This window comes from Diabrotica undecimpunctata, chromosome 8 (assembly GCF_040954645.1).
Source record: "Diabrotica undecimpunctata isolate CICGRU chromosome 8, icDiaUnde3, whole genome shotgun sequence".
In the NCBI taxonomy this organism is placed as follows: domain Eukaryota; kingdom Metazoa; phylum Arthropoda; class Insecta; order Coleoptera; family Chrysomelidae; genus Diabrotica; species Diabrotica undecimpunctata.
In genome coordinates this window covers 73,354,915-73,369,466 of record NC_092810.1, presented here as the reverse complement: position 1 = coordinate 73,369,466, position 14,552 = coordinate 73,354,915, and the positions used below count along the sequence as shown (strand labels likewise).

Below are 14,552 nucleotides of genomic sequence, written 5' to 3'. Positions count from 1 at the left end.
GGAATGTAATTCCAATTGCCACTGACCTTCAGTTCGGCGTTCAGAATAAGCATCTAATAAGAAGTCTTTTAAATCTTTCCATTCGTCAAATGTTCTGTTTCTAGTTATGGCCCTAGCTTTATCGGTTAATTTAGTTTCTATAATGGCTAATAAGATGGGTTTGGATTGCGGATTTACTAAATTGTATGCTTTATCACAATTGTCTATGAATTCGTATAATTTTGATTTTGTACCATCAAATCGAATGAGAAGTTTTTCAGCTATTTCAATTGATACTGACATTTTATTTGAATTAGAAGTAGAAGAATTTGAAAGAGAATTTGAGTCGGGAGAAGGTATTTGTTCGTCAAATAAGTTACTTATATCAGGATATAAAGTAGACATACGTTTACAAGATTTTTAAAATATGAGACAGAATTTAAGATAGAATGTACTTACAAGTAGAATATTGTTGTTGGTCGCATAGTCTATTATTCCACGGGTTCACCTCTACTTCCGATGGAACTACAATTGGGTTATGACTGGAACTGGATTTCGAACTGGATGTACTGGACCCCAATGTAATTAGTTGTAGTGGCGATTTTTCCACACTGACAGTTTTTTTTTGAATGATTCCTCGAAGGAAACAAGTCAATTCAAAAATTCCTCAGCTCTCCTTCTATCAGCAATCAGAGGAACTCTGCTACTAATATCCCACGTTCTGACACCAAATTTTGTTATGGAATACTATGCGTTTATTTCTTCTCCGGACTAACTCTTTGTTTTGGAATTAAACAGAATATATTGACATGTATAAATTTATTATATTAGAGGATGAAAATTACACTCTGCTTGTTATTTCTTAAAACTATGAATATATAAGTTCTGTTATCTACAATTATTTAACGATGTTTCTGGATGGATTTGAGTACAAGAGATTGGACTCAAATATTAATATTAAAATAGCAAATACGGATAGCTTATCGAACAAAGAAATAAGAGAAATAAATTATTATTATTCCATAGATACGAAGTATTAGGTGAATAAACTAGCGAAACTTATTTATTCTAAATAGGAAAATATTTATGAAGAGTATTGATTCTGATTTCTAACAGCAAATAATTATTAGTGATTATACATGAGAACTTTTCATAATTGTAAATAACATATACCAGGTGACTAAAAACTATATAGAAATACATAGATACTTTAATTATCTTACATGTGAGTAGGTAGGTACATTACAAAGTGATGACCAAGTCCATTAAAATAACTAGAGAAATTCTCTTTAATTATTTTACCCGGAGGACAATACGAAACTGACATCGTTATGTGTCCTTTACTGAGTTCTACAAATATTGAGGTTGCCTGAATATTAATTTCACATACTTTATTTATTTCATTATGTGTATGTTACTTTTAATGATTAACGCAGTTCCACCATGACCTTTTCTCATTGGGTGTGGTGTTACATAGGTGCAGAAATCTGGAATATTAAAATGACTCTTGTTTGTCATATGAGCTCCAGAGACAGTCATAATATCAAAACAATTTAAATTTTAAGGTTAAACATTAAGTTTTGATAGCATCGTTATGAGAAGCTTCTCTCCATAAGCTTTTGGACCATTAATTCTAAATTGTTACTTGTTTCTGTTTTATTTAGTTTTTCCTGTGTAGTATTTGAGACAGATGCGGAGGTATGATTTTGTCCCTCCACAACGTTTGCATATTTAACAAACGGACGACGAGTATTTAATTAACTTGGCGGGTAATAAAATTTTATTTTCTCCCTCAACTTTGGAAATTGTTTCCTATGGAGCTCTTTGTAGACCAAACAGCCTCTGTAGTTAGCAGAATAATTCTCTTGATATTTTGTGCACTTCACATCTTTAATTCGTATTGGGTTTGTACATTTGGGTGACAAAAGTCATTGGCTGTACATTTTATGCATCCCGGCATTCTGTTGCAATATTTGTGAGTGTGTCCTAAATGTTGACACCTGTGGCATTGTGTAATCTGTCTTTTGAGATATGGTGGTTCAACTTCAACTATTGAGTTAAGTAGTTTATTGACTTTATAAATGTCTTTATTATTTGCATTAGCAACCAATACTACGTGGAAAAGTGGTAGTTTCTTTTTATCCTCTTTTCGTTTTATATTGGAGATATTTTTGACTGAATGTCCTAGTTCTTCGAGTGGCCTATTAATATTATTAATTTTTGTTAAGGGGTGAATATTGCTGATATTCACTCGAAATCCACGGTCCTGTTTTATCTGATATGTGTGAAACTGTGTTTTTTTACTCAGTTAAACTTTTAATAATATCCGAATATTTTTTAGGTGAATCTACTTGAAGTTTAATTTGGTTATCCCTAAGACATTTAATGGTATATAGATATGGTATTTTTTCATCAAGAAATTCGCGTAGCGGTTTTATATGTTCGACATTCTGAATGAATATTGGTGGAGGTTTTTTGGATTCGGCATTTATATTTTCAGCATTTCGTGTGTAACATCAGTAGCTAAGGGGCTATATATATTAAACGTTGGCGTAGATTTCTGCAACCAATAATCCTGAATAGTAGTTTGCTTTTTAACTTCATTTGGAGGACTATCTTCTGATCGCTAAAGCTTCTTATTTGGAATTAACGTACAACCTATATCGTCATCATGCTGACGAGTTTGTTCAGTGGCTTCTGTTTATTGTGCTGATCTGTTTTCAGATAAACATGTCGACGTTGAGGCACAATGAGATGAGCTGTTAGTAGCATTTATTCTAATTTCATTTGGGAAAAAACTGTTTGTTCTGTTTTTAAGCGATGGTGGCGTAAAATTCGTAAATCATGTGATGCTGACTAAACTGAACAAATATATATATATATATATATATATATATATATATATATATATATATATATATATATATATATTATATATATATATATATATATATATATATATATTTATATATATATATATATATATATATATATATATATATATATATATTATAATTACTAAGTTTTTTGGAAAGAACCGCTGAGAGAATTTAAAACTCGACGTTTCGGCACCCATTTTATAGCCATTATCAAGAGGGATACGCTTCTGTTCGAGTTTGGGCTCTCAATCTGTCTACTCACCTCACTCATTACGTACCAGTATCTTGTTCTGCAAAAATACAAGCACCGTCAATGGCACTGAAGTCTCAATCTAAATTTACAATACCCAAAAAATACAGACCTCGTATATGCAGTTCGGCTGCCGTTTTCACTGAAGCAAACCAAGAATCTCCAACTATTATACGGCCAGACCCATACTATAGTTCTGTCAAACGTAGAGTGGTGGCAGTTCCTGAGCCAAATTCTTTTTCTATTTCTTTTTAGCTATATGTTCTTTACCTTCCTTAATTTCAAGACGCAGCATATTATGGGACTGAACATCAGCAAGAGTTTTACATTCAAAACCTACACCTTTAGGCTTTCTATTTATCTTAATATCAGCTGGCAGTCCATAAGGATTATAATTAGCCCTTCCATACTAGGAAAACATTGATTTGTCTACACATAATTTATACCAGGGGTTAAATATATCATTCCATTTTATACGAAGTATGTCCAATAAAGATTTGATAGGATTCCACGTGTCCTTATTTTTAACATTTTTTACGGAAAATGCTAAAGCTTGCAAAATTCCTTCAAACCTATGGTAAAATCTTTTGACAAAGGCTGAAGCAGGGAATAGTTCATTATCTTTTAAATATCAATATTCTCTTTTGCTATGTAGTACTCATAGCGTAAATCATTCCGATCATTTTGAAAAATTCACTTTTGGTACATTGCATTTTGGTTGGATCTAAATTTTTTTTGCGGTTCCAATATTTCTGACATATTTTCTATAGCAATAAGTAACAGAAAAAATCTAATTCTATCATGTTCTGAACTTGTTGGTCAGTATTTAATTTTGTTTTATATTTAGTGTTATTATACTGATCTATTCTTTTTTCATAACAGAAATTTCAAGTTCGCAGTTTCTTTTTTACTGCCGAAAACATTGTTACCTTGAGTCTCTCAATCTTAATGAGTATCCCAATGTCCCTTTTAACATCACGAACCATTATCTTCACTAACCTTTGATAAAGATGAGGACAAAAACTTGGTAATTATAATATATATATATATATATATATATATATATATATATATATATATATATATATATATATATATATATATATATATATATACAAACAACACAGTTTATTAGGGTTGCAGTCAGAAAATTGGCCGGGATGTTAATGAAACACTCTTATGACTTTTTGTCTAGCTTTCGGAATGGTTTTATTCCTTTTTCAACCTTTTCAAGACACTGTAATAAGAAAAAAAATGTAAATATTTATAAAATATTACAAATCTTTAGTGCAACTTACTAGTCGTTGAGATTATTTGTAAAAGCATAGACACTCAACATTAATAACACACATATAAAATATAAAATAGTGGACAAAATACATTTTAAAATTCTTTAAAATTTAGGTACAGATAGTAAAATTTTTGTTTGTTATCTTTTACTGGTGTGTTTTAACTCTGACACATAGAGAACAAAAAGGAAAAACCCTATGATTTTTGTAATATAATAATATTCTCATTCAAAAAAAACTTTTTGTTTATTCTAAGGGACTTTCGGCCCTCGGTAATAATATAATCTGTCATTCTGCGTTTAAATTTTTCAAAAATATTTATTAGTTTTCTGAGGATTCGAAAAAAATGAATGCATTTAAAAGGCATTGGCCCGAAATTTTGCGCCTACGCTCTTAATAACATATTTTATCAATTACCTACTGAACAAATTCCCCTTCGTTGGCTCAGTGAAGATGTTCGTTCAGTTGTAATGGAAACACCAAATAATAGTAGCAGAGTTTATTGATGAGACGTATACTATGGGACCCGGGATTACTTTGAGTAGAGACTGATGAAGTTGATCGTTGAAGACTATCAAGTTTGTTGAGTGAATATTAATTGAATGCTTCTCTAGGCAAGAGATCTTAGTTTTATATAAGTTTTAATTGGGTCAATATATTCGCGGACCTCGCGTGATATGTGTATCTAATTTATGTAAATTGTTTAACTTTTGTCAGCACTTTTGACTGATGTCCAAATTATATTATTGATAATTGACCAAATGTGTATGTAACCTAATTAACTACGTGTGTGTATTTAATAACAAATAAATTCATTCGGTTTACTGGGTGATAAAATTATACTGTCCAATTTCGGATATGAATTCTGAAGATTTGATATTGGACACCTACGACATTTTAACTTTGATATTAGTGCTCTGATAATAAATATAATTATAAACTCATTACAGTAATTATGGAGTATAAATATTACAGTTCAATACCTCTAAAATAATATTCCATTAGGCAACACCGCATCAACCAACGTCTGTTGTGTCTGGTCGTATTAAATCATCACCATTGCAGTTAAATCTGTTTAGCTGTACATACTTTTTTAAAGCGTCATTTTGTACTGCCGAAAAGCCTTAAACCAACATATTTGACATTTCTAGTTTATGTAATATTTTAATAAACTAAAAACTTAAAAAAATAAATATTTGTGAAGGGACCGGTCCTGATTGAGCACAAGTTAACCTATGTTTTAGTTATGATCGTAATTTATACAAAAAGTGCAAGTAAAAAGTCTGATTTATTTTGTGAAAGTTGTGCATATCAATAAAAAAAGGCAGTAAGTGACCAACGAGATATTATTTTTCATTTAATTATTCCAAATAACAAACATTTTATTGTATATACCATCGAGTTAAAGTCTATTCTAACTCGATGGTATATACCAATAATATTACATTAACCAAGAAATTTTCAATCGAGATTTAAATTGATAAGAACTGGTTGAGTTTCCATCAGGGGACAGAGCCGCACTCACTCTTGCGGATAACATTTTACTGAAGCAAGCATGGATATAAGTAATGCACAACAACTTGATTCCGAACTATCTCAATATAAAAGAAATGTACCAAAAAGCTACTTAGCATTAACCAATCAATTAAAATTTCCTTCCAAAGAACAAGCACTAGTGTTTAGTGCAATTGAAAATACTCCGCTTCAATACTACCTAATTCCTCTTGGTAATATATTTCAACCAAAAAATATCATTTTCGCCTCCCGCCCTTCCAACAACCGAATCTGCAAATACCTTGACAACAAAAATATCCCAGATGAGTTTTTAAATAACCATGGTCAAATCACTATCCAAGGAGAAGTTTTAAGAGCTAGACGGCTTATAACACCTAAAAGAATTGTTATGTCAAACGTATGCCCGACCATTTCATATAATATTCTTGAAAAATAATTACTTAAAATCGGTCTAAATCTTGTACCTCCCATACCATTTCTAAAAATCGGTGCAAATCTTTCTGATCATAGCCATATCCTAAGCTTTAGAAGACAAGTATATGTTAGCCCTCATAATTTAACCATCCCAAGCGCCATAACAATAACATTCGAAAACACAAACAACACAGTATTCTTTTCACAAGACGGAAAGTCTGCTTTAAATGTAAGAAACCAGGACACGTGGTAGCAGCCTGCACTGAACCTACAAATATATCTAAAATACAACAAACTTCACTAAGTTCTACAACTTCTAATATTACAATTATAGCTGATTTAACTACACAAACTGTAACAGAAACGCTTCCTACACAATCCTGTTCTTTTGCCAGTGAAACTAGCCAACCTTCACTAACCAAACTCTACCTCCATTATCACACCAAAGCACCCTTTTACAACATACCTAGTCAGAATTACCCAATTTAAATACAGAAGAAACAGGAAATAAGAAACGCGTTCAAAAAGCTCTATAAATGAAATCATCGCTCCAGAAACTGACACTGCACCTCAAGAAAGCCCATTTATAACATCAAAATCCACAGGAACTCGAAAAAAGCGAAAGAAAACCAAACTAGTAGAAATGCATTCGGATTAATCCTTTTCATCCATGATAGAACCACCCAAAACCTTCATCAATAATCACGAACCACCATTTTCACTGAACAGTGAACAATTAGCCCTCCTACTAGACAACACTGCCGGCTTATCTAATTCCATAATCTCGATCAAGGATTTCACTTCTGATTTGTTAGCTATCTCTAACATATTAAAACAAATCCGTCCCTATTTAAAAGAAAGGTCAATAAAATCAAGACTAACTAACTTAAACAAAAAAATATTTGCTTATCTTGGAGAGGTGGGCTCTGTCAGCACTTATTAGCAGCTATCGTTTAGTTTTTATTTTTTTTTTATTGAAATTTTTTTATTTCGCACATTCAACTCGATCATACAATGGAATATTAATGGATTCTTCCATCGCTTGGCTATGCTACAGATTATCATTGTAGAAAACTGTCCAGACATAATCTGTCTACAAGAGACCAATTTAAAACCCCAACAGAAATACAGTCCTAAACAATACATATGCTTCCGTAGAGACAGGATGCTTGTTAACCATGCTAGTGGTAGTGTTATGACAGTAAAAAACTCTTTCGATGCAAACTTGTTTCCCGTAGTAAGCAATTTAGAAATTATAGTCATCAAAATTGATTCCTTAATGTCATTTTATCTATGTAATACCTACATTCCTCCCAACTGACAGGTAAATTATGCAGATATACTGCACCTTATACACCAAATTCCAACACCACGTATAGTCGTCGGTGACTTTAATGGACACAATATAATATGGGGTTATTCTAACACAAATAATATGGGAAGAATAATATAAAACCTAAAATATAACGTTAACTTAAATTTTCTTAATGATGGAACCCCCGCGAGGTTCAACTCAGCATCAGGAGAATCCTTGGTAATTGACCTAAGTCTCTGTGATCCAATTTTAACTCCTTGCTTATCCTGGGAAGTGTTGTCCTTAAAATGGAAAACAGAAAGGGCTGACTGGGTGAGTTTTTCAACATATATTGATAATTCCATAGAAAGCTGTAAAATAAATTACTGTGATCTCGATAGAACAATCACCAATTTGAATGACTTAATACTAGAAAGCGCAGAACTTAACATTCAAAAAACAAAAAAAAAATCACCCAATCATCATCCAGTACCATGGTGGAATAAGAATTGCAAAGAAGCAATACGGCAAAGTAAAAAAGCTCTAAATAGGTTCAAATGGCACAAAACCTAAGAAAGTCAAATATAATTCAAATGATTAAAAGCTAGAGCCCAATTATTCATAAAAAATTCAAAAAAAGCCTCATGGTCAAAATGCGTCTCAGAAATACACAGTTCTACTCCAATGAGCGAAGTTTGGAAAAGGGTAAAGAAAATTTCCGGTTTGAAGTATTCTTAATCAATTAACACTCCTAAAATAAACAATACCACAGTCTTTTCTTCACAAAACATCGCTAAAACTCTTGCTTTCACCTTTGAATAACATTCCTCTAGCGAAAACTACGATATTAATTTTAGGGACTACAAGCTAAAAAAAGAACGTACCATCTTGTCTCTAGAAGAATCCCACGAAAACCCCCTATCTCAACCTCTTACTATTATAGAACTTAATAACTTCTTACAAGATATGAAAAACTCAAGTCCAGGACCCGACAATATTTCTGTTGTATTCCTAAAGCATTTATCAATCTTAACAAAACAACATCTACTGCAAATTTTCAATCAAATTTGGCAACAACGACAATATCCGTCTATATGGGCAAAAGCCACAATTTTGTCGTTTTTAGATTCCAGAAAGCTTCGACTTGATCCAGATTCATACAGACCCATCTCTCTAACATCTGCCATGGCTAAATTAGTGGAGAAAATAGTCAATGCCCGGCTTATGTGGACACTAAAAAAATCTCATTTCTTCTTACCAGAGCAAAACGGCTTCAGACGTAACCGGTCAGCAATTGACAATATCGTAGACGTACAAAGTGTTGTCCAAGAAGCATTAGCAATGAATCAAATGTGCATAGCTATTTTCTTCCATATGAAGACAGCCTTCAAAACGTATTGGAGATTCAACATCGTTAAAAAATTGCATGCATCCAATATTGAAGGACACTGCTTAGGCTATATCAAAAATTTGAAAAGACTTTTCAAGTAAGAGTTAATAACGTTTATTCTGATTTTTATACTGCAGAAAACAGTACCACACATGGCTCAGTACTTAGTCCTACCCTATTCCTAGTTGCCATAAACAACATATTAAACAAACTACATAAACCTCTCAAAGCTCGCCTCTATGCCAACGATTTAGTTGTGTACATTAAAGGAACACAAAAAGAATCTATGTGCAGAATAGTACAGACATTTTTAACCCAACTAGATGAATGGACAGCTAGTACAGGCTTCGAATTCTCCGTTACAAAGACAACTGGTATGGTGTTTACGAAAAAATCATCCATTACACCAGTCCTTTATCTTCAACAACAGCATCATTCCCTTCCAAAACTCCGTGAAATTCCTTGGTGTGGCTAGATCAAAAACTTTCCTGGAAAAAGCACATACAACACTTGTCGCTAACATGCAACAAAAGACTCAATTTGCTTAAAACCGTATCAAATCTTTTCTGAGGTTCCGACTTCTCTACACTACTCCTTCTGTATAAAACACTAATTAGATCCAAACTCGATTACGGTTCAATTGTTTATGCCTCCGTAACCAAGAGTACCTTAAAACCGTTAGATACAATCTACAATGCTGCACTTCGGATCGTTCTCGGAGCTTTTCACACTTCATCCATAGAAAGCTTATATTCCAAAACTGGAGAACCATCACTGCAGTATAGGCGGGCACTTTTAGCACTTTCTCACGCTTCTTCTGTAGCTGCTAATAAGGATCATCCACTCTTCGAAAATACTTTTTCTAAAAATAATCTTGACTTTCTCTTTAATAAACCGCGTACTGGAAAACCTTATTATATACGAGTAAGATCAATTCTGAATAATTTTGACACAACAATCCCAGATATATTTCACTATAACATCCAACATCCGACTCCATGGTTAATAAGCATCCTAAATTACAACACCTCTCTAATAGAGTTCTCCAAAAAATAAATATATAATAAAAAACATACTAATCAAAAACAAACTAAATGATTTTCTTGAACGAGACTACCTTAACTGCACAAACATCTTTACCGATGCCTCTAAATCTAATGATGGCATTGGTTGTTTATTTGTTACTCTAATGTCTACTTTCAAATTTAGACTACCGCCTAGCTCAAGTGTTTTCACCGCTGACCTATTTGCTTTGTACCGTGCCCTAAAACATGCAAATCTCTCAAGAACTTCAAAACTTCTGTTTCTCACCGACTCGCTCTGCTCTCTTTTTGGAATTCAGCATTTGTATCCTAAACAGCCATTGGAGCAACTAATAAAAACTGAACTACAAATCGCCCAAGAGAACCACATAACTCTTAAATTTATATGGATCTCATCGCATATAGCAATTATCGGCAATGAAGAGACAGACAGTAGTGCTCGTAATGCAGGAACAAGTGCGGAATCTGAATTAGTGCGTGAGAGTGAATCACACATTCGTATTTACTTTCGGCCAGTGAACGCCCCCTGTGCGACCTATGTGCTACGCCTCTTACGGTCGTCCATTTGTTAATTGAGTGTTAAAAATACCATAGAGAACGTTTAATAAACGATATACCAATTCTTCTTCTTCTTCAGTGCCTTATCCGGTCCGGATGTTGGCGATCATCAAGGCTATCATGATTTTGTTGACTGCTCTGCGAAACAGCTCCGCTGAGGTCATCCCGATATACCAATTACTCTACCAGATTTATTAGGAGAAAACTGTCACGTAAAAAACTTATTAAATTAACTAAGGTCAATTATTATTTTGTATCAGATTTAAAGTTTTGTTTACTGAGTAACGCCGCCAATAACCTGTTGGTGGATGCAGCAATGTTTCTTTTTAATAAAAAAAAATACTTGTGAAGACCTTAACAACTTTGTAGCTGATGAAAAATCAAAAGATATTGAGGGTGCTGTTATTTGAATAATTAAATGTATTGAAAATAAAACCAGCTCAAGAACATTGTGTAGTGTATCTATTCTTATAAAACATCTCTTACAGTTATATATATATATATATATATATATATATATATATATATATATATATATATATATATATATATATATATATAGTAACTCTTATGTTCAATGAATGTTTATAATTTTTTACTTTATATCAATGAAGTTATTTGTCCGTATTTGTGATATAATTTTTTTTTTGATTTTTATGTTTGGGGGATGAGCGCATATTTTATCCTTGGCCTCAGATCGCACAAACCTCTGAAGGATCCTGCTCTTAGCCATGATAAATTTTATAATCTGGTAATATTCTTCCCAGAATAGGGCTACGTCGATTCCATTTTTGTTGGCGAGCCAGAAATCTTAAAGGGTTTTCCTAAAACCTTAAATCTTAAACAGTTTTTGCATGTAAGATAATGTTCCATATTTTGTCTTTCCCCACAATCACTGCTTACATCATCTTGGTCTCCTTTTGTCCCATTTTGCCATGATTAATTTTACTGGAGCATTTTACGTAAACAGTGTTAAATATAACATTATTTAACATTAAATATATAAATTTTAGGAAAGTTTAAATTCATTAACCACATGTTTTATTTATTAATTACATTATTTTATTACAATAAGTAGTCTTGATTGTCCACTAGTATAAAAGCTTGCACATAACTGAAGCCGCACGCAGTGCAGCACATCATATACGAATTCTACACTATACTTTTTCCACGACTGTAGAGAGACTTTTTGAAATATAAAATAGGAGAGTTTTTAAATATGAAAGTTTTTAATTTTATTGTCACTCATAATTTTCCCTCCCAACGTGGTTTTTCTATTTCACATGTTGTTTGAAAGGCATTATGTTTTCAACATTGTTGATAAGAATATTCGCAGATATGTAAAAGGAAGGTTTATATAATTTTGTATTAGGAAGATTAATTTAAAATCATTTTCTGAATATTATTTTGTTCTTCTTTCCCTTATATGTAACACACAGATTGCTGTTGTTAGATGAACTCTCATCAATAACCATTATTGGTTTAATTAGATTATTAACTATGTAGTATGAAATACAGTCTATTATATGACACCGGTCTTTAAGCACAGTACGGTTTGTAATTGTCATTATAGAGAATACAATAATGTACATAATTATGTGGAAGTAGGAAGATGATTGGTTTGAAGATATTCCAGTTTTTAGCTATCACCTTTGTATTTAGTCGTGCCGTTCCTTATATCAAATTGCAAGAAATGCCTGGCAGCTTCCTGTAAAATATTGCATAGTTTCTTGAGCTAGACATATTTATAGGAATTTTGGGATGTTTGTTTATCAAAATGCGTATATTATCCTTAGATAGACTATTTTTGCGCACTTCTTTGCGTAGATGTCTCACCTTGCGTCTGAAAATATATTCTTAATTTAGTAACACATTTTAATATTTGCCCACCTGTAACGGTACCGCCGTGAAGCTACCTAATTTTTTTTGTGTATTTTTTGTTAATTAGATTTTTTTTTATTTTAGATACCAAACAAGTAATTTGCCCAATGCACGTCCACACGTAAATAATGGTCCTAATCTTTTGCCAGAGATAAATAATGATCCTAGTCAATTTAATCCATTTTCTCAACCAAATAATGGTGTTAATCCATTCCCACAAATAAATAATGGTCTTAATCCATTACCACACATACCCCCACTACCAGTTATTCGAAAAGAGAATAGCGAAAATGAAGATATTACAGCTCCAAAAAATTACTTCTACAGTTTTCCACGGGCAAATATTATTAAAATATATTACATTTCTGGAAAGTCAGAACCATATGATGAACCTGACGTCCCAGTTACAGGTGGTCAACCCATAGTAGGGTCCTCGCCAATTCCCACTGCTGCTATCGCTTCCTTAACTGGCGGAAACTTTGGATAAAATATTTAGACTTGAAATAAAGTATTTGCTAAGTATAGTTAAGTATAGAATAAAAAAACATATTTATTTATTTATTTAGATAGCATATATATGTTTTTATTTAGCAGTCTAGCAACGTAAATAAGTTTTATACCCATTTAATTATTAAACATTTATAAATGTAGCTATTTGCTATTGTAAACTTAAGCTCATGAAAATAAATTTGATATTTCCTGGTTAAGTTTATGTGTATATTTAAACTTTTGTGTAGCAAAAAGGTATCTCACCAAAGATATAAAAATATTTGATATAAGTATATATCGCTTTTAGATAATAGTAACGAAATACTTTTTTCTCGATTTTCCCGTAACAAGACAAATCATACAGTTATTTATTTACTATTAAATACCCCTCTTAAATGAAATCACGATAAATACAAGAATCTATTAATCTTATTTATCTTCAGCCTTCTTGAAACAGCGCAAGTATATGCAGGTGTCATATGTTAGACGCATGTCTAGCAAAGAAGCCTCGGTACATCCATCTGCAGAGTATTTCACCTATTTTCTCTAGACGAATTGCCCTTTTCATTTCTTTGTAAAGGGTATTGTCAAATTGTTCCTTTATATCGGTAAATACATCCAGAATTAGTTCATGATTTTCCAGAACATATTCCATGCTCGGTACAACATAGCTCAGCGCCGTTTTCGTAGAGAATCCTGCTCTACACGCATACTGACTCTAATTCGATCAAACTTACGACATATACATCGTCGCTAATGTATTTAACAAGAACATAAGACTTATGGGCTTCAGAGACCTAGCTTTTAATTCCAGTTTTGCCAGGTTTGCGTATAAGCCAAGGTATAACCAAAGTGACAATGACTTAATCGTTTCTGATTTGGAAATCCTAAGTTCTTTATTTTCTATTTCTATGTCACAATCGTTTATTTTTTGTCCTCTCGGGAGCAAAAACAGACCTTATGTAGTACGCATACTGCTTGAAAAATATTGTCTACCGTATTTACATTAAAAGCAATGGTTGTGTGTATAATTCTAAACTTAAATGGCATCATTTCAGACAAGCATTCTACTGATTTGCGACCTCTTGAAAACCTGCCATTAAATACTCTCTTCATATTTGTTAAGCCTTTTTAGAATAGGGCTACATGATATTACACATTAATGAAAAAGCTTAATTTGCAATAAATTAAAATGGAAAATCTGTGGTTTGTCTAGGTAGTGGAGAAAGGTTTCGTAAATCTAGAAGAGTGTAATTAAGTAAATTATTTTTAAAATTACTTTCTGTTAATGCCCTTCCGTCACTTTTTTGGTCATACCTATATCAATGGCCATGAAACATCCATCACTTCCATCTGCATTGGACACAGCCATCAAAACAATGGAGAATACCTTTTGTAGTTAATATATTCTATACCTGATTTTGGCGGAACTCTTATCCTGACTGTTTGCCCTCTATACTTTCCACATAATTGGATAGATTTCAACATCCCAGTATCTTCTTGCCAATTCTAACCATGTCTCTTTCGTAGGTGTAGGGAGGTAAACTGATTGTAGAACTTTCAAGACTAAT

The 14,552-nt window shown here is 32.4% G+C and overlaps 1 protein-coding gene across 1 annotated transcript in view; it reads left to right on the top strand.

Moving 5' to 3' along the window:
• Window positions 1–13,208, top strand: part of LOC140448454 (uncharacterized) — a 32,744-nt gene extending 19,536 nt beyond the window's left edge. The window contains exon 2 of the mRNA XM_072541532.1: window positions 12,577–13,208. Within this exon, the coding sequence (XP_072397633.1) occupies window positions 12,577–12,979 (403 nt within the window). The 3' untranslated portion in view covers window positions 12,980–13,208. The remainder of the gene's footprint in view (window positions 1–12,576) is intronic.
• The last annotated feature ends 1,344 nt before the right edge of the window (window positions 13,209–14,552 follow it).